At 43.0% G+C, this 21815-nt stretch overlaps 1 protein-coding gene across 6 annotated transcripts in view; it reads right to left on the bottom strand.

Annotated features, from left to right (window-relative positions):
• RALGAPA2 (Ral GTPase activating protein catalytic subunit alpha 2) overlaps window positions 1-16009 on the bottom strand; it is a 187340-nt gene extending 171331 nt beyond the window's left edge. For 3 of the 6 annotated variants that reach the window (XM_035101982.3, XM_035101981.3, XM_060278161.2), the window contains exons 1-3: window positions 15916-16007; window positions 15420-15643; window positions 813-923 (exon numbers count right to left, since the gene is read on the bottom strand). In XM_035101982.3, coding sequence (XP_034957873.2) covers window positions 813-923; window positions 15420-15643; window positions 15916-15941 — 361 coding nt within the window. In that variant the 5' untranslated portion in view covers window positions 15942-16007. Of the gene's footprint in view, window positions 1-812; window positions 924-15419; window positions 15644-15915 lie in introns of those variants that run through there. The other 3 variants (XM_088675912.1, XM_035101980.3, XM_088675913.1) reach the window with 3 other exon arrangements.
• Between the last annotated feature and the right edge of the window lie 5806 nt (window positions 16010-21815).

The following is a 21815-nucleotide window of genomic DNA, read 5'->3' as shown; positions in this document are numbered from 1 at the left end:
CTAAGCAGGGCTACATCTTACTAAAAACTGTCACATTAAATAAACGAATAAATAAATACTTTTTTAAAAAGCCCCAAGCTAGATTGAGTGGTTTAAATGACTTGCCAGGAGTCTCACAACCAATTTTTTCCATGAGCTAACAACAAAGTTTGAACAGCTGCAACAAAGTTTTCCAAAGGATGATGCTAGGTTTGCTGAACTTTCCAAACTTGTGTGAAAATACTATGGAGCATTTGAGGGCTTTACATCCTTTAGCTCTTACACAGATGGATGCTGAAAAGGAAAAATGGCTGTTTTAAACCATAACAGAGGTTTAAGTAAAGCAGGGGTGAAGGACACTTTTTACATTTTTTGAAACAAACCAGTTTTAACAAGGAGAAATAGAGATGGCTGGCACCAAAAAGCTAACACAACAGAGCCTCTCCAAACTGTTCTCACCATACTCAAACCTTATTTTGAACTGCCACTTCTCTCCGTTCAGTATCATGCCCACTTGCTCTACTACTCAATCCTCTGCATTGTTAAAAATCTCGTCTTCCCTTCTGTTTTTCCTGTATTGCTCCAGTGCCATGGCCACTGCTGTTGGACAACCTGCCTTCACTTTGGCCCACCCCACCCAACTCTCATTCAGGCAAATTCAGGATTGTGATGAGGCACCACATATCCTCCAATGTGGGCTGTGTGGTGACATTCTTACATTTTTATTATATAGTGATATGCCAAGGAGTGGATTTTGGGGTCTAGTATGTATAGGTCAGTATTAAGCAACTTAAAAGAATATACTAACAAACAAAGCCACTTAAAATTCTTACCTTTTTGTTTCAAGCTAGTTTCCAGTGTTATGAAATTTTCATAGAAGATAAAATAAATCTGAGAATAGTTAATCTCAAAAAACTGTTTAAGTTCACTTCCCTCTATAGCATCTGTAAAAGTAAAAAACAAAACATGTGTGAAAAAGGAGAGCATCATCAGCATAGAAATTTAGAATTAAAACCTCTACAGAAAAATAAAGCAGCAGGAAAATAACACTATAAGTATTAATAGAAATACATGGTACAATGTATAAGGTGGCAGTGTTCAAATGGCTTGATCTTAAACACACCCAACTTACATATTCAAGACTTCAGCTATTGAAGTCACATAATCTCTTTGCAACCTCCTGAATAAAATAAATGTTACCTATTTTTGAAGCCCTTATTCTAGATCCTACAATCAAAGTTTCATCTCATATCACTATACTGAAACTATAGCCACTGGTCTGCTTGCCTTAGATGGGTAAAGGCCTCCCCTAAGCAACCATGCAAAGAAACTATTATAAACTGTAAAAGAACAAGATCACTCTTTCCTTCAGATTGCCAATATGTCACAAAATATTGACATATATGCACACATAGGCAGGCAAATAAGAAGGTTGAAAACTACAGTAGTCACATTTGTAGACTTATTTGCAAGACAGTCTTACCCTGACCTTAAGGTGAACATTCAGACAATCAGAAGTTTAGATAAATATAATTTTTTTAAAAAAATCCTCTTGCAACCCTTCCAGTGAGATTGGAGTGCACAAGAAGTTTATTTTCATGTGTATCTCCCCTATTAGATCAAGAACCAGTCACACAAAATGGCGCTGTGCAAGTGGTTTCCAGGCTGGACAACTGCATCACGCATCTAGACACAGTCCCACATTTCCCAACACTGGATCAGAAACTACTGGTACTTATGACCTGTGGAGAATCTAGGCTGCTGTATTAAGGTTCCTCACAATGCATTCACTTTATCTTTTTTTTTTAAAAAAAATATTTTTATTAATTTTCCAATTAAAACCAATTATATCACATTTCAATATTTCAAATTATACACATATATATATCAATCAAACCGAATGTTATGCCAAATCATCTAAATAATTTATTTTTGGGTTCCCATGCTTCAAGAAATTGGGAATTCCTCGCAACTGTCCACTGCCGTCTTATTTCTAAAGTTCAAATCGTCCTCCAAGCTCATAATATTCCAAATCTTCCCCTTACAGTCACCTAGATGTTTTCCACTTTCATCCGATTGTTCCAGCTGCTGAGATAAATGTCAAACGAAGTTTCACAGATGTTCTTTCTCCTGTGTGAGTTAATCAGTCCAGCCTCCCCATAAATCTTCTTAGTGGAGCTCCCTGTTGCGACGGAGTAGCAGCGCCATCTTAAAAGGCTCAAATCACTTTCATTTTCTCTCATAGCCATGAAGATTTACGATTTATTTATCTTTATAGAATTTACAGCTTTTTCAGGCAGGAGACCCAAACATCCAACCATGAACTCTTGGTAAATTAATGGATCTCCTTGCCCTATAGCTGAACTTAGCTTCAGGTCGCTGCTCCAATTTAAAGTGCGTCACAGCTCATAAATCCTCCGAACGCGTCCAGAACTCCTTCCGTCTGACTAGGGGGGGGCTTTTCTCATCGGCAACTTCACATCTTTAAGAAATATGCTCAGTAACAACAGCTATAGAGTTCAACTCACACAGTCTTTTGCTTCTCTTTCACTCCAAACAAGCCAGGACATCGCGTCCGGGAAGATACGAGGCAACAATATGAAGAAAAAATAAAAACTTGCTTCCCTTATCGCTCCGTCCCCATCAATCCTTCTTCCAGATGCCGTACATTCTTTGACTCCTCTCGCTCAGCAGCATAAAATTCTCAGCAGTAAACAGCGCTTCTTCCCCTCCTTCTGAAGTATGTCCATAGATTTAAGCCTAATTATCTTCTTTAACCATGGAAATCCCCGCCATGCAGATTAGCGTCCGGGAGTCCTGGCCGTCGTAAGTGCTCAGCCCAAGCTCCCCCCACTCCAAAAACAGTCGGAGTGGGTCTGGGGGCATCGCGGGCCAGCGGCCCCTCTCCGTAACCCCCGGAGAGGGTAGGGGGTTGCCATTTACTCCCCTAGCAACCGCCAAATTCCTTACGAAGGTCAGAGAGATGGAAAACAGGTCCGCCATTCCTGCAGGCGGAAACCGGAACAATGCATTCACTTTATCATAAGGCTTGACTCCATCAACTAAATCTTCTGAAGACACTTGCTCCTCATGCACCTTACTGTAGTGTGCCTTTCCACCATCATAGTACATCATGGACTAGACCAAACTAATATATGCACAGATTATGTGCAGGGTGAGATTAGCCCTAATGACCCTTCACCAAATCCAACCCTATGACCACAACATACACTAACCACCTGTGTGATCTATACAAGGTGGGGAGGACATTAGAGTGTTGGAGTAGTAGGGCCTTGAAGACCAAGGTGTAAATGGGAAGAAAAGAACCACGTACACCAACTTAAGCAACATGGAAGGAAGGTAGGACATCAACATAGAATCATAGAGTTGGAAAAGACCACAAGGGCAATCCTGTCCAGCCCCCTGCCAAGCAGGGAACACCATCAAAGCATTCCTGACAGATGGCTGTCAAGTCTCTGCTTAAAGACCTCCAAAGAAGGAGACTCCACCACACTCCTTGGCAGCAGGAGCAAATTCCACTGTCAAACAGCTCTTACTGTCGGGAAGTTCTTCCTAATGTTTAGGTGGAATCTTCTTTCTTGTAGTTTGAACCCATTGCTCCGTGTCCGCTTCTCTGGAGCAACAGAAAACAACCTTTCTCCCTCCTCTATATGACATCCTTTTATATATTTGAACATGGCTATCATATCACCTCTTAGCCTTCTCTTCTCCAGGCTAAACATACCCAGCTCCCTAAGCCGTTCCTCATAAGGCATCGTTTCCAGGCCTTTGACCATTTTGGTTGCCCTCCTCTGGACACGTTCCTGTTTGTCAGTATCCTTCTTGAACTGTGGTGCCCAGAACTGGACACAGTACTCCAGGTGAGGTCTGACCAGAGCAGAATACAGTGGTACTATTACTTCCCTTTATCTAGATGCTATACTCCTATTGATGCAGCCCATCAAAATATATATTGTTGTATCGTTCCTCCTGCAGGAGGAAAGGTGGGATAGAAATTTAATAAAAATGAAAGTAAAAAAAATACAGTTCAGTTTTAGGGAAATTATAACCCCCCTGAGCATTGTCCTGCCACCTTCTCTGCATTAGGAAAGAGATATTGCTTTGTGAGATTAAAGTGGCAGGCATGTGTACAATCTTCCAGTTAGATCAGATAATGCTTTGTGCCCATTGCAGGAACACACGGACATTGTCACTTTGATCCAAACTGCAACAAAACAATGGCCCAACTACTGAAATAAATTCTATGTAGAGCTTTAAAAATCATTCCTTTAAAAATGATTCACTTATAACACAGCTGTACAACTTTGCAATGGATTCTGGGCTTGTAAGAAACTGTCTCTTATTTCCTATACAGCTACAAGTGGGAGCGACTCAACATATTTTAGGCCATAGTCTCTCATATCAAGCTCCCCATTTGCAGCTACTGCCTTTTAACAAACCCTGTGCACGATTTTGCAGACTGGAACTGTGAACCCAAAGAGCAATGCCCACTACAGATGCACAACCATGAAACATGCTCTCCAAAGAGGCTCATCTTCCTTTGCCATCCTTGCAACTGCTCGAAACTTAACAAAGGCTTGCTGTTCAAATAAATAAAATTAGATTCTACCACACAGTAGCTACATAATAGTAAAGTATGATTTGGCATTACTGTAATAGCCTAGGAAAGCATCAGGTTCACAATCCCCCCCCCCCCCCGGCTTCTCACTGTGACTGCAAGGTGGAAGTTTTCACTTCCATTTTTTTTAAAAAAAAATAACTACAGTTATTGCTCAGAGGCAGAACTAATATGAACAATGGTTTATTTAACTAAACATCAGTGTTTGGTTTGCTTATTTCTATGAACCACAGTTAAGACTAGAGATGTCAAAAAACTCCACTACACATGAATTCCTGCAATTCACATGTTCATTTGAGGTCAGGAACAGAAATCATACAAGTCAATACAAGCAGTATTTGCTGTAATTTTTAGTCCTCATACATTACATAAATGATAATTTTATTTACTGCATTGCTTCTGCCATTTCCCTTCCATCTGTGGCCAATGCACCCTTGGAACAGTGTGCTTTTCAATTGATAAGATTAATACGACGCATTTTACATATAGAATCGCAACTCCAACTTATATTTACAGTGGTACTTCGACATCCGAACAACTCGACTTCCGAAGGTTTTGACTTCCGAAGTTGACAAACCCAGAAGTCTTTTCACCGCGCACGTGTTCTGCGCCTGCGCAGAAGCGCAAAATCATGCTTCGCGCATGCGCAAAATGGGCGCTTCGACAACCGAAGACTTCGACTTACGAAGAGCGCCATGGAACGGATCGCCTTCGTAAGTCGAGGTACCACTTTATTATATCAGCACCAGACATTCTTATACCAATGCTATATTTTTATGTTGTGAACTGCCCCGAGATCTACAAATGAAGGGTGGTATATAAATTAAATAAAAAAATTAAAATTCTATGATAACTGGCTCCAAGTTCACATGCAAGCCCAGGATATAGTGCAGATAATGAAATACAAAGTAAATGCTGTGCTTGTATTAACTTTCCCCACTTGAGCATAAAAACCCATCTATATTTTGGTCACAGGTCCCAATTAAGACCATGGGGCCATTTTACCCAAGTGCCTCTGCCCGCAACACACCAGGTGAAACTGAGCTGAGGCGGTTTTTCCCAGGCTCACAGGCTGGGACAATAGAGCTAGTTTGTGCTGCTCAGCTGAGCAGAGGTAAGGTCCCCCCCCCCTCCAGCTCAGACAGCCCCAGTGCTCTCACCGCTTGTGCATGAGCGACAAGAGCATCAGCACCAGGCTGGAGACTCCTTTAAATGCTCAACTGAGGCAAGGGCAGCTGCATACTCCTCAGTCGAGCAGTTTAAAGATGCAGAGGGAGGAACAATCTGTGTCGGCGCCTCACTGATACAGCTTGTTTCTCCCTCTCTGTCATATGAGGGCAGAGTGGGATGGCGGTTTCACTCAGCACTGTATCGCTGGTGAAACTGCCACCGCTCCTGAGTACCTCTGCTAGCAGCGCCCGCTGGAGGAAGGAACTCTTAACTCCCTCCAGCGGATACTGCTAGCAGGGAGACTCAGGAGCGGTGGCGGTTTCACCAGCAATATACCGTTGAGTGAAGCCGACATCGCAGTCTGCTCCTCATAACGGTCCTGGGCAATATATCAATTGATGGCCCCACACCTGATGTGAGCTGCCAATGCACAAGCAGGAGCCTTCAAGTGCACTCCTAATTTGCTGGAATAATACTGCGTTCCCCACAGGGAACTCCATAGCAAACTGATCCTTGAAGTCACTGAGTCAAGCAAGGATCCTTTGCAAGCCGCTTGCAAAGAGCCCTACTTAATGCTTTGAAGCAGAAAAGACCAGCTGATTGGCGGCACTTCAAAGCACTATGCAGGGCTCCTTACAAACCCCATCATCTGGCATCATCATTACATCGGCCACTGACGGGCAGGTGGCTCTGTCCAATTGTCAAATCTCACGTGCTCCATTGCCACATATTTGTACCATATCTAAACTACATTTCCTTCTGTTTTTACCAGTGCTCACTCTCAAGTTTGCAGTGTTTAATGTTTTGAATTCCTAAAAAAAATCCAAACAACACTGAAATTTTAGATAAGGCTGTTTGGTAACAAACGGAATGCATAGCTAAATGCTCATGTTCATAAACAAATATAAAATTTGCACCAAAAAAGATAATTTCCTGAGGGTAAATCATATTGATTCTATTAAGTTACCCCACTGATTGATTGATTGATTGATTGGTTATTTTTTAAATTATTTTTTATTAAGAAAATTCAAATCAATACAATTTATCAATTTTACAACCAATTACATCCCCCCCTTTTCTCCCTCCCACCCCTCCCTCTCCCACCCATCCGGACTTCCCTCAGCTCCCTTTTCTGGTTTCACTATTCATGTTATGTCTGCATGTTATAAAATTATACATATCAGTTCGATATTTTTTCCTATTCTACTAATAAAAAGAAAAATTGTGTACAGTGGTGCCTCGCTAGACGAATTTAATTCGTTCCGACAGTCAATTCGTCCTACGGAAAATTCATCTAGCGAGGCACCGTTTCCCCTAGGAATGCATTAAAAGTTAATTAATGCGTTCCTATGGACTCTGGGGGACTGGCGGCAGTGGCAGCGCTTGCTCGCTTGGCTCACGGAAGGCAGGCAGACAGGCGGCAACAGCCTGCCTGTCTTTGCTGTCGGCACTGGGGGGGGGGGAGAGGAAGGAACTGAGAGAAAGGGCACCTTTCTCTTCCTCTCCCCCTGCTGCTGACAGCAAGGACAAATCTTCCTTTGCCTTCTTCCTACGCTGCAGCTGGTTCCCCTTCGTGTTCCGCTGGTCTCTGCCAGTTGCCCCTCACTGCTCGTGGCAACCGGCAAAGACCAGCGGAACACAAAGGGGAAACCAGCTGCAGCGCAAGCAGAAGGCAAAGGAAGATCAGCTGAGAGGCGCTGAAAGCTGTCAGCACCTCTCAGCTGATCTTCCTTTGCCTTCTTTCCTTGCTACAGCTAGTTCCCCTTTCGCTAGACAAATGCCTTTTGCAAATAGGTTTTGTGATCAGAGGTTTTTATGGCCACGCTTGCTTCGCAAGATGAAGCGGCGGCCATAGAAAACCTCGTCGTCTTGCAAGGCAACCTCTGATCGCAAAACCCATTCGTCTAGTGAAAAATTAGTCTAGCAGGGCATTCGTCTAGCGAGGCACCACTGTATGTTTATTCAAACCCTGCCAGTGAATCTAAGTCTCTTTGTTGTTTTTTAAAATAGTTTGTAAAGAGTTCCCATTCTTCCTTAAATTCCCAATTGTCCTTTTCATGTAGTTTATATGTTAAGTTTGCCAGTTCTGCATAGTTCATCAACTTTTCTTGCCATTGTTCCTTCGTTGGCGTTTCTTCCTTTTCCATCCTTTTGCTAATAAGACTCTTGCCGTCGTTGTAGCATACATAAATTCTTTACTTTCTTTGGCAATTCTTGACCGAAAATTCCTAATAGAAATGCTTCAGGTTTTATTACATATGTCATTTTAAACATTTTTTTCATTCATTATAGATCATTTCCCAATATTTTTTAATTTCTCTACATTCCCACCACATATGATAAAAAGTCCCTTCTTTCTCTTTACATTTCCAACATGTATTTGATCCAGTTTTGTACATTTTTACCATTTTTACTGGTGTGATATACCATCTATACATCATTTTCATGTAATTTTCCTTCAACAGAGAACAATCTGTAAATTTCAAATTTACCTTCCACATTCTTTCCCAGTCCTCAAATTGTATATTATGTCCTATATCTTGCACCCATTTAATCATGACCAATTTAACCTCCTCGTCTTTCGTTTCCCCTTCTAACAATATGCTACGGTATGCTTTCTTCAGCAGTTTCCCATCTTCTTCTATAGCCTCTTTTTGGAATCTGGAAGTTGTATAACTAAATCCTTTTTTACTATCATCCTTGTACATTTCATTTAATTGTCTGTAATGCAGCCAACTCTGAACATACTCTTTTATTTCCTCATACTCTCTCTGTTTCCATTTGCCTTCTGGGTCTTTCAGTAAGTCTCTGTATGTAGGCCATTTTTCCTTTTTTGCCAAGCGGTTTGAGTAGCAAAGCCTCAATTGGTGATAACCACCAAAATGTTTTTTGCTCTAATAGATCTTTATGTCTTTCCCACACTCTCATTAATGATCTCCTAATTATATGATTATAAAATCCTTTATGCACCTTTCCTTTCCCGTACCAAAGATATGCATGCCATCCAAAGCTGTTATCATGGCTCATCCATGGCTCACCCAAATCCAAAGCTTCTTCTTTGTCCAGTTTTATCCACTCCCTAATCCATTCCAGGCAAGCCGCCCCATAATACAATTTCTTAAAATAGGTTGATTATTTAATTAATACAAGCCCAGACTTAAAACAACAACCAGCACAGTATTCAGATATTTAATTGCCTGAATAGGGCAAAACAATCAATGGAGATTTGGAATAGGATCTACCATTTCTTTTGGGGACCCAGGGCAAACAGCAGCTTGGGAATGGGGATTCTCACCAGTGAAATAGCTAAGGTTTCCATATTTATTTAGTTATTTCATAAAATTTATACACCACCTGACTGCCAAACAAAAAAACAAAAAATAACCCACCTCAAAGCGGTTTACAAAAATAATCTCTCCCACTCACTTGAATCCAAAAATCTGCTTGAGGATCTGGTGGATGGAAAAGCTCAGTGAAAAAGTAGTGCACATATAATAGAAGCTATTTCCTTTTCAATAACTTGAAGTTTATAAAGCAGTTGGGAAGTTCAGTGGGGCAGCTGCTGACTTGCAGTTTCAAATGAACTCAGATGAGCTGCACATGCTTTTGGATGAGTCATCAGGAGTTAGAGAATTACAGGAAGCCCATGTCAAGTATCAGGCAGGAGCCAGTCTTATGAGAATAACATTACGTACTTGTTTTAACTGTTAACATAAAACAATTTGAAGAGCAAGCAAGGTGAATCAAAGTCATTGCCAAACTATGAGAAAATTGTGCAAGAAAATTGCATGTTTTAATTTATCTATTATCTATTTTGTATTCTTCTTCAATTCATCTTTTGCAGGATGTAGTAGGGTGATAGCAGACAAGGAGAAAGAATGTAGAGACCTTGAGGGCCATCAAGAGTATCAAGGCAGGAGCAATAATGAAAAAAGAAGAGTTTGTGCAAAACACTGGGGTTCATCCTGACTGTTAGAAGCTCTGCTAATAGATTCAACATTCTTACATGAACCAACAGAACAGACTGAATAATTCATGACTCGATATAAAAGGAGACAGATAGCACTTTTTCTGGGTTAACATATGACTAAGATGAGCTAATAGAACAAACATTCACATTTTAACTTGCACTTAGCTCCATCAAGAAGATACTATTAGATCTCAAACAGACTTCAGGTGCACTCTCAAACTTTTCTGAGACATATATCAGTGCATCATACAATGCAGGTAAAAGGCAGAAGCAGCTTTAAGTCAATGGAGATCAGGGGCCATGAACTGGCTTCAATTCTCCTAATATTGGTTACAAACGAATATGGCAAGAAATGTACCCCTCCTCAAACTCCAGTTTCTTGCACACAGCTTTTGGGTCATCCTCTTCATTTTCATCTCTCTGAATGCTTTCCTACACAGTAAAGACTACCCAACTGCTGATGTGGTGTCCCATTTATTAAAGGTTCTACCCAGGAAGGATTCCCTTGGGTCAATGTTTATTGGGCAACCTTTTAATTTGCCCAAGTTATTTAACAGAAACTTTCAGATTAGTTTTTATGCTCGAATTTTATTTGTTTCATTTATATTTTATCTGTATTCTGGGGTTTGGTTTTGTTGATACTCCTGTTTGTTCTTTTAAATAATGAATTATGCTATTCAAGCTTTTATCTTTTTAACCACTCTGAAAGTCTTTGAAAATCAGGATTTAAAAAAAGGATATTAATAATTTAGAATACAAACACCGTGATTTAGTTCCGGTTGCAAGTACTTTCATGTTACTAGTTGTACCAGGAGGGAGATATGCATCCACATGAAGTAATACCGTGCAAATGAACAACATCAACATCTGGACCAGATTTGTGACCAAAATTCCTGATCCAACAAGTGGTATGTATGCAGAAGTCTGCGGATCTACTTATCTGGATTGGTGTGAAAATGTTTCAATGCACCTATCCTAACGCCTGAGCTTTACTAAAACACCCAGTTCTTTCTCACATCTTGTGCATCTGGCTTTCCCTACCTAAATGCAGAAGTTTATATTTATCTCTGTTGAAACTCATTTTGCTACTTTTGTCCCAGTTCTCCATCATGGAGAAATAATCTTGGATCCTATTTCTGTATTCTAAGTTTGTTTGTTTGTTTGTTTGTTGATTGAATTTGTGTTCTGCAGTTCTCAGGGTGGTTCACAATTTGTTAGCTGCCCTGAATACTTTAAGAGCATACATTCTACTACTTCATCCAAGTAACATAAAGATGTTGACCAACACTGGGGTGCGGGTGGTGCCTAGGGCTTGCCAATCAGAAGATTGGGTTGGTGGTTCAAATCCCTTTGATGGGCTGAGCTCCCGTTGCTCGGTCCCTGCTCCTGCCAACCTAGCAATTCAAAAGCACAAAGTGCAAGTAGATAAATAGGTACCCCTCCAGTGGGAAGGTAAACAGAGTTTCCGTGTGCTGCTCTGGTTCACCAGAATCGGCTTAGTCATGCTGGCCATATGACCCGGAAGCTGTACACCAGCTCCCTCAGCCAGTAAAGCAAGATGAGCGCTGCAACCCCAGATTCGTCCGCAACTGGACCTAATGGTCAGGGGTTCCTTTACCTTTACCCAACACTAGGCCCTGGACAGCATCCTACAGAACCCCCCACTTGTCACTTATTTCTAGGTTGATGTGGAGCTACTGAAATGCACTATTTGGATATGGTCTATCAATCAGCTACAAATCCACCTAATGGTACCATCATCTAGCCATATTTTACCAGCTTGCCAACAAAGATATTGGGGAGCCTTTGTCGAAGCTTTTATACAATGTCTACAGCACTTCCTTAGCCTACAAGACTAGTAACTCTTATCAAAAAAAGAGGTAAGGTTATTCTGGCATGGCTGACTTAAGAAACCCATGCTGGCTCTCTGTGATAGTGAACATGACACAGACAGATCACTGGTTTTCACAGAATGCTACATACCACTACATATTCTGTAGCTAAGAAAAGCTAGGTTTGGCTGCAATCCTAAACACACTTACTAGAGAGTAAGTCTCACCAAACACAAGGGGACTTACTTCCAATTAAATCTGCATAGGCTTGCACTGAATATAGAGAGTAAAATCAATGGAGAGCTGCTTCTATGGACTGGTATATTTCCCTAAGTCAACCCCTGCATCCATTTACATCTCCTTCCACCCCCTCTCTCTGAACAAAAGAGATTCCAGGGGTTCCAGGCACTTACCTAGGATTCATGTTTCCTTTGGGAATGAGGGATAGTGGAGACTGTGGTGTCTTTATGATATATGTTACAGGTAGGTAGCTGTGTTGGTCTGACGTAGTCGAAACAAAATTTAAAAAATCCTTCCAGCAGCATCTTTCGTGCATGCACACGGAAGCTCATACCAATGACAAACCTAGTTGGTCTCTAAGGTGCTGCTGGAAGATTTTTATTTTATTTTATGATATATGGTTTCTTTACACCAGGCACCCCCAAACTTCAGCCCTCCAGATGTTTTGGACTACAATTCCCATCTTCCCCGACCACTGGTCCTGTTAGCTAGGGATCATGGGAGTTGTAGGCCAAAACATCTAGAGGGCCGCAGTTTGGGGATGCCTGGCCTAGAATCTGGATAATGTAATCAGCTTCCAGAAGAGACTGCCATGAACACCTCTAAGTATCCCTAATACATTGTACCTTTTGTGAATTTTAAATGTAAACGGGTTGGGAAACATACAGTACAATCCTATACATGACAATTCAGAAGCAAGTTCCATTGATTTAAATAGGTCCAGTCACGTACGACTCTGGGGTTGCGGCGCTCTCTCGCTCCAGAGGCCAAGGGAGCCGCCGTTTGTCCACAGACAGCTTCCAGGCCATGTGGCCAGCATGACTAAGCCGCATCTAGCGAACCAGAGCAGCACATGGAAAAGCCATTTACCTTTCCACCGGAGCGGTACCTATTTTATCTACTTGCACTTTGATGTGCTTTTGAACTGCTAGGTGGGCAGGAGCTGGGACCGAGCAACGGGAGCTCACCCTGTAGCAGAGATTCGAACCGCTGACCTTCCATGTAAATTGGTATAATCCTTAAAATATCAACAATATACAGTTCAGAACCCTATCTAAATAGGCCTCAGTAATTCCAGCACAATATTGGTCTAGCTTTGTTTAACATGGGCAACCTATGTGTCTAAGCCAGGCTTCCTCAACCTCGGCCCTCCAGATGTTTTTGGCCTACAACTCCCATGATCCCTAACTAGCAGGACCAGTGTTCAGGGATGATGGGAACTGTAGTCTCAAAACATCTGGAGGGCCGAGGTTGAGGAAGTCTGGTCTAAGCAGTACTACTTCAGCCTGCAGGTAGGAGCTCACTCAATTGGATACACCTCCCAACACACACACAAGTTATCCACCTATAAAGCTAGATTCCATGGAGAAGGTATCAAGCTTAGTCTCCCCCTGGTTTTCCATTTGCAGGTGTTTTTCTAATGGAGCATTCAGACAGCTGAGTCCCACCTGCAGTGTGAAGCAGCACAGCAGGGATACACTGTGTATTAGGCCATTATCTTGTGCAATTTCCTGGAAGATCAGTGTTCTGTTTACTCATAGGAGGGTTATAAAGTTAGGTAGAATGGATGTTTATTTTACTCAACAACTCCTACCTCCCCCACTGCGTAACATAATCCAGCCAGCTCAGATTTCAGAGCCAGTGGAACTGCTTCAAGGATCTGCAAGATGGTTCAGCCCATGCTGGCAATGGACAATCCACACAACTGACAGGGACCATTGCAAGATCAAAACAAACTGTGAAATTCACAGTGAATGCACATGGGGTGAGTGCAAGAATATTATTGTCCCCAAGGAGAAGACACTGCTCATATTTCTAGTATAGCTGAGAGCACAGGAAGTGGCTATGTTGGGCATAACTCTAGTTTTAGATTTCTACAATATGCTTTTGGTTCAGGTTTAACTAACAAAAGCTGGAACAACTGAACAGAGAAACCAGTTCCTTATCATGATCTACTTACATCAAGATTTGTCTTCTGCCTCCTGGCAACATGCAGTACCATGAATCAGGATTCACTCTGACATTTAAAAAACCCACTTCTTTTTAAAACTGCAGCAGAACAAGCCAGCAACTTTTTTTTAGTGCATGTGAGTTTGAGGCACAAGGATGTTAACCCTATCATTGTCCCTTGCTTACAATACACCTGCCATCTTTTTTATCTCTATGTAGAGCTGCTGATTCCCATACACCAGGCACGCCCAACAGGTAGATTGTGATCTACCAGTAGATCACTGGATGTCTGTGGTAGATCACTGGCACCCCTAAAAAAAGCTCACCCCAAATTTTCCTCCTCCCTAAAAAAAGCTGAACAACTATGACCTGAAGCCCTAAACAAAAATGGGCCTCCCTCCCTCCTAAAAGAAGCTCAACAAGTTTGACCTAAACCCCCCAAAACAGGGCTTCCCTTCCTTAAAAAAAAACTCAACAGCTTTGACCTGAACCCCCCAAAAGGGGGTAGATCACTCCCAGTTTTTAACTCTGTGAGTAGATCACAGTCTCTTGGGAGTTGGCCACCCCTGCCATACACCATCACAACAATGTACTCTAACAAGGTAGGTTATGAGGGGTAATCAAACACACACTACACTCTTTGTGAGAAGAGAATGTAAGCAACAGAGTTAGAAGAGGTCACAGGCAAGACCTTAGGTGCAGACATGAAACATGGCAAGACAAAAGCACTAGCTGCAGAGATTGGTTCAACTTAGCATGCATTCATAACTGCAGTGAGTGTTTGAAGTACAAGGTAAAGGTAAAATAGGTAAAGGACCCCTGGACGGTTAAGTCCAGTCAAAGGTGACTATGGGGTGTAGCGTTCATCTCGCTTCAGGCCAAGGGAGCTAGTTTGTCTACAGCTTTCTGGGTCATGTGGCCAGCAGGACTGTACCGCTTGTGGCGCAACGGGACACTGTGATGGAAGCCAGAGTGCATAGAAATGCCGTTTACCTTCCTGCCGCCACAGTACCTATTTATCTACTTGCACTGGTGCGCTTTCAAATGCTAGGTTGGCAGAAGCTGGGGCAGAGCAACGGGAGCTCACCCAGGATTTGAACTGTGTTTGAAGTACACCATGTTCATGGTATTGCTTTCCTTACAACAGTAAGTACTTTCCCACCCCACTGCATATATGGGGGCTGTGAGAATCATGGAATTGGTTTTGTAATGTAAGGGATCCTGATGGTCATCTAGTCCAACCCTGTTATTCAGGAATGCTGCCCACAGCCATCCCTGGGTGAGCTCTAACCACCAACCTTTTGGTTAACAGCCAGACCCATTGACCCATTGCACCTCTGGAGGTTGGGTGGGAGGGCAGGTAAGAGCCACATTATAACCTATCTCTAGCTTTGGTTTGGCTTTGCCTGTCTGTCCGATTGTAAGTCGTTTTGGGCTGCCCTGGGCAAAGCAACTCGCAAATTTCAAAAGTAGTGATGATTGTGATGATGGGCGATCTCACACGGCAGGGATGGGACTCGGGGCATCCCTGATTCGTACCCTCCGTCCCTGACCATTCTCCGGAGGCGACCCTCCCGCACCAACTGCGAACTTGCCGGGCTGGGACGACCAGCTGCCCCCTCCTGCTGCCCCCACTCACCCATCAGCGCCCTGAGGTGCTTGAGGCGCGTCAGGACGTCCTTCCGCGGGTCCAGCGCTTTCTGGGTGGACTTCTTGACATCGGCGTGGCCCCTCCGAGAGAACATCGTGACCCTCGCCGTCCGCGCGGCAGCCACCCAGCGAGGGCAGCCGGGGAACCCAAGGGCGCCGTCTCCACAGCGAGCCTCGCGCCAGCGGCTGAGATGGGCGAGCAGCCGGCGGTCACTTAGGGAGGGAGGGAGGGAGGGAGGGAAGGAAGGAAGAGCAGGTTGAGGCGGCGGCGGCGAAGCGGGAGGGGGGAGGGGGAGGTACCGGAGCGCCTGAGGGAAGTGGGCGGGGCCTGGCGAATGACTACTGTCAACCGCCTCAGAGAACAGCGAGGCTCGCAAACACCCGCCGCGGGGGTCCTTTTGTTTTTATCTTTCGTAGGCGTGTAGTCTTGATATTCTCTTCTCCGGGGCCAGAGAAGAGGTTTTTTTGGGGGGGGGGGCGCGTACCAATGCCTGCCTCGCTTTCTCTTCATCCGACGGCGCAGCGCGCCCGCGCCTTGAAACAGCAAAGCCCAGTAGCGGCGGCGAAAAAGGCGGCCATCTTTGGAAGCTTTGCTGGCGTGGGGCATGCTGGGAGTAGTAGTATTTGCGGAGGAGGCTGCAGTGCCGGGAGGCTCTTCCTCGTGCGCCGCGGTCGTGCGCATTTGTATCGCAGCACGGAAGCAGATTCCGTCGTGACTAGATTGCAACCCTGCAGGCGACATCTTTGATAAAAATTTATATGTAACAGCCTGCCTTAATTATTGTACTGTTTATAGCTTGAGGCGCTTTTTAAAATTTTACCCTTTAAAAGTTTTTACCTATATTGTTAGTTTATTTGGTTTATTCAATCTATACCTAAAACTACGGTTTGCTGGCTCTGTGTACTTTTGATCAACGCAGTATATTGATTTACTGTACTTGGGAAACGAGTTCTTGCAACTGTACTGTGGAAATAAAATGCGCAGTGTTATGAAGTCGTGAACGTGCCTCTAAGAAGGGAAGCCCCACTGAAATTTGTGACTATCAAGTAGCCGTGCTTTCAGCTAAATTTAGCAAGGAAGTACTCGTGTTGGACCATCTTATTTATTATCAAAGATCCCAGGGCAGTTCACAACAGAAAAATACAAATTGAAAATACAAAATACATAATAAAACAAAAACAAAGCAACAACCCCCTTCTCACAAACACATTTTAAAAGCCATAGAATGTTAATTAGCAAATCGCCTGGTTGAAGAGAAACGTTTTTGCCTGGCACCTAAAGATACATTCAGATATTCTTTGGCAAATCATGCTGCAGGACCTTATGAGATGGTCTCTGAGACTGCGTTTTTTCGGGTTGCGCGCCGCGCGGAACCCGGAAGTACCGGAACGGGTTACTTCTGAGTTTTGGCGTGTGCACATGCGCAAAATCACTAAATCGCGCTTTTATGCATGTGCAGACGAATTGCAACCCACGCATGCGCAGACACGGGTTGCGAACGCTGCGGGTTGCAAACATGCCTCCCACACAGATCACGTTCACAACCCGAGCATCCACTGTAATGGAAAAATCACTGAAAGGTAAATTCTCACACATCGTGTTACTGATCTTCCTTTGCAGTCTGGAGCTGTATTGGCTGTAATCTAGGTCTCCTTCTCACTTCAAAAAGGGTAGGAGGCCCATGTGAATAGACCAGGGTCCAAGGTGAGCTGAACATTTCCCAGAATCCACTGCCCTGTGTTGGGCTTCGTGGCAGATGTGCAAGGCTTCCCTGGGAGTAGAATTTGTGTGCAAGGGGCTCCCTGTATGATGAGAATTCCAAATCATTTATTTACTGTGAAACAGATGTGCATGCCTTCTTCTATCAGATATTGTGTAGGCCCACAATTTGTTTTCAGTGCATAGCTTTTGAAATACCTCTACAATTATTTAAATAGGCCTAGTGCTGTGGATGCCTATATGCGATCTCTGGCAAAGCATAAAAAGCTGACCCCACACTAGTAAGGTGGAGGCAGTGGTGAGTGACTGAGAGGAAAGGGCTGGACCTTAGGAAGGAGTGGACAGGAAGTCCTAGCAGCCAAGCATAAAAGAAAGGACCTCAGGGTGGAGGAAAGTAGGTTGTACCAACAGGCAAACTTGAGCTTTGAAACACCAGGACGCCCATCAAGTGATGAGGGTGCTCCCCTCCCCCAGACCACCTCAGTGGGATGAAATTCTTCTGACATTGGCTATAGGGCTGGGGCTGTGCCTTCTGAAGTTTTCCTATTGCCGAAGAGGGGAATAATAATAATAATAATTTATTATTTATACCCTGCCCATCTGGCTGGGTTTCCCCAGCCACACTGGGCGGCTTCCAACCAAATATTAAAAACAGTATAGCGTCAAACATTAAAAACGTCCCTAAACAGGGCTGCCTTCAGTTGTCTTCTAAAAGTAAAATAGTTGCTTATTGCCTTGACATCTGCTGGGAGGGCGTTCCACAGGGCGGGTGCCACTACCGAGAAGGCCCTCTGTCTGGTTCCCTGAAACCTCACTTCTCGCAATGAGGAAACCACCAGAAGGCCCTCGGTGCTGGACCTCAGTGTCTGGGCTGAATGATGGGGGTGGAGACGCCCCTTCAGGTATACAGGACCGAGGCCATTTAGGGCTTTAAAGGTCAGTACCAACACTTTGAATTGTGCTCGGAAACGTACTGGGAGCCAGTGTAGATCTCTCAGGACCGGTGCTATGTGGTCCCGGCGGCCACTCCCAGTCACTAGTCTAGCTGCCGCTAAATACAGAACAAATGCATGTTTGCAGTTTGCCAACAAGCAAGCAGTGAAGGAATGGGGTGGCCTTCTGCAGGAGGCCATTCCATACTCTATGGATGAAACTGTTCTATCTCTTGTGGCCACCTGCAACACTTCTGGTGTCACTGGGTCACAAAGCAGGGCCTCAGTTAACGGAAAGACCAAGCTAGAAAAGATTTGGGGAGATACGTGGCTGGTTCTCCTTTGTTGATGTTAGGTCAAAGGGGACTGATTTGTTTCTTGGCTGCAGCACTACATTGTCATTTTCATGGTAGAAATCATGGTTAACCCCTCCCCCTTAAAAACCCACCAGAGTCCCAGTCCCTTTGAAGCTGCTTTTAGTGCTGGAAGAAACTGAAGAAATCTAGTGATGAATCTCCTAGTACTGATCATATAGCATGCATTGTTTTAATATCTATGTTTTGGATCAGAATGATTTAGAAAAGAGTCTTGAATATAATGTTTTCCCTTTCATGACGGTTGCATTTATGATACACATACTGCAGTGACTGTCCATAAAGATCCCATCTTGGAAAGTTATTTAGAAGCCTCAGCTGAATCCACCCAGTTCAACAGAAGGTCACCTGTTGAATGTCATAGCCACTAACATTTGTATTTTCTGACTAAGTGCACACTGTCTGCCCCAGGCCCAGCAAAGGGGAAAACAGCTTTTCGCAAAACAAAAACAAAATTCACCTGTCGTTCTTATATAACTGGAAATTCAAGCAGAACAAAAGAAACTGAGTCACTGTTGTTCCTAGTGTACCATCTCCACTTTTATTTATTTTTATTCTACTTTAACAATTTATAACCAGTTTTTCAGTTGAGATTCTCAAAGACACATGCACAGCATAAAATCATAAAACCAAAGCAAATGTTGCAGGGAAGAAAGTTAAAACTGAAGAGTTCTGAATTCAGAGCAGCAACTAAAAATAAAAGCCTGCTGAAAAGAAAAGAAAAATTAACTGTCATCTAGTTGTACCCTGTGCAGGCCATTTATAAGGGTGTGAACTTTCTTTCAGACAACCCAATGCCAAAGTGGGGGTTTAAACTGAGCCCCAAAATGGTTAGGTGCCTATGAAAAGGAAACAAGATTGTTATTAATGGTATATTTAATATAGTAGCCTGTTTAGTAATGGTTGTTTTATTACTACAATGCAGTTTTGACAAGAAAAAGAGGTTTTATTCACCAAAACATCAGTTTGTTGCTGTTTTATTGGCTGCTGATATTAGGGTTTGACTATGTCTAGTGCTGTTTTAAAGTTTGCTCTAAATGTTAATGCCCTGCTGTTTTATTTTGTTGTTCAATCGTTTTATGTTATCTTTTACATTTTTACTCCAACCCACCCCGTCCCACCATGTTATTTGACCAAATTATCCCAGTATGTTTGCCTTTTTATTTCTAAGCTAGCCTGAAAACTATTCTGATGTGACAACAACACTTGGCAGAGAGATGGTTCCAGAGCTTGTTTAGCAGTGGCTACCCACATTATATTTGCTGAGACCATCAAAAGATTCCCAGTGCCAAAGTTTAAGGAACAGAATCAGGCACTGAAAATAGTTTTGGCATTCCCACTGTCTATCAGCAGGTGGGCCCTATTGAACTGGTTTTTCTGATGGTGGCAGCTAAGCTAATGGAACCAGCTCCTTGCTGCAGTTAAGTTATCATCCATAATAAGATATCTGAAGAAGTGTGCATGCACACAAAGCTCATACCAATGACAAACTTAGTTGGTCTCTAAGGTGCTACTGGAAGGAATTTTTCTATTTTATTTTATTTTGATCCATTTATTTGGCTGCCTTTGAAATCAGGTATTGTTTTGCCTTCTGTTTTGGCAAAAGGATGGGAATATTTTTCAAGTGTATCTTATCCAGCAGTTTCTACCATCTCCTACTGATGTTTTACATGAAGTGTGGAACACAGTTTGTCCCATTCCTGTGAGCCCTATTCATGTGGGCTCTTTGGGTTTAGCTCCCTCAATAATTATGCTAATAAGCCACATTCTGCCATGTAATACTTGGATCTGCAACTTGGATTTTTCTACTTCAATTTAACTTAAAAATCAGCAAGAGTGAACAGAATTGGTCATATGGAGATAAACATTAAAAGAACACATTTTACTTTGATTTGCTATCTACTGCATATATGATTTTGTTTGCATGAGAGTCCCTGTTAGGGAAAAAGGGTATAAATAAAAATATAACACCACCACCACCTCTGGTTCTACCAGATATGACCAGCATAAAAGCTTGGGGTAACTACATCATCTTCTCTTCTGTGGAAGCAGTAAGCAAAATAACTATGCTAGAAAGATGACTTTCTGACAAAGATACTGAAAGAAGGTAGCTTTTTCTGAAAAGCATTGAGTTGCAAAGATTTGCAGGCAGATAGCTGTGGCAGAACTTATGACCTTTCTTTTTCTTTTTCTGTGTAACAACCCCAGGAATCTTAAGCAAAAAGTGTGAGTGGTCTGTCAGGACACTGAACTCTTCTAGGAACATATCATAGATGCTCAATGGTATCTGAATACTTGTTTCATGATGGTCCATGTAAATTCAAGTATGTAGTTCGAGATATGATACAGTTCTTCCACATGGCTTTTTGGGGGGTCATATTTCACATTGAGGGGTAGGAAAGGGTGCTGTTATTTGTTTGGCACTGCCCAGTTCAAAAGAGGGGAGACTTTTAAATCAGGAATTTCCTCATGTGATTTATGAGGTGACACAGTCACATGAGAGGAGTATATTATGCCAGAAGCTTCTTGTTTGAAGTTACTCAAGTCGTAATTTAAACAAGTGATACAGTATATTGCCTGGAACTGTTGAAAATGAACTGGAGAGCTGACATGGCAAATAAATGCATGTCCCATTTCTTGTGAAGCTCAGTGCAAATGTACTTTAGCACTACCTAAACCCTGAGTCTTACCTCAGCATTAATGCAGCATCAATAGTTTGGACTTTAATACCACTAAGTATTGCCACTGCAGAAAGACAATTTAGCATCCTTTGAAGGGTAAACTCGTGGGTGATGAAAAGAATAAATGAGATACCTCAGTTGTACGTGGTGTGCTTTATAAAGCACCTCCGTAGGCTGCAGCAGAGGAGCAGTAATAAGACCTCATATACTAATTAATGTCCCACTGCTGCTTGGGATTACTGTTGCTTACTGCTTGGCAGGTAATATGATGCTGAAAAACATGAAATAAAACAGTTGAGGAATATGACTAAGAGCCAAAAGCTTTAAAATGGGGGTTGTTGGGAATTCTGTTAGTTCTATGTTTTGCCCTTAAAGGTAAAGGGACACCTGACCATTTGGTCCAGTCATGACTGACTCTGGGGTTGCGGCGCTCATCTCACATTATTGGCCGAGGGAGTTGGCGTCCAGCTTCCAGGTCATGCGGCCAGCATGACAATGCCGCTTCTGCCTAACCAGAGCAGCGCACGGAAACGCCGTTTACCTTCCTGCTGTAGCGGTACCTACGGTATTTATCTACTTGCACTGTGACGTGCTTTTGGACTGCTAGGTTGGCAGGAGCTGGGACCGAGCAACGGGAGCTCACCCTGTTGCGGGGATTTGAACCGCTGACCTTCTGAT

Source organism: Zootoca vivipara, chromosome 8 (assembly GCF_965207765.1).
Source record: "Zootoca vivipara chromosome 8, rZooViv2.hap1.1, whole genome shotgun sequence".
Lineage (NCBI taxonomy): Eukaryota > Metazoa > Chordata > Lepidosauria > Squamata > Lacertidae > Zootoca > Zootoca vivipara.
Note: the sequence above shows the minus strand (reverse complement) of the source record. Positions and strands in the feature narration are given on the sequence as shown.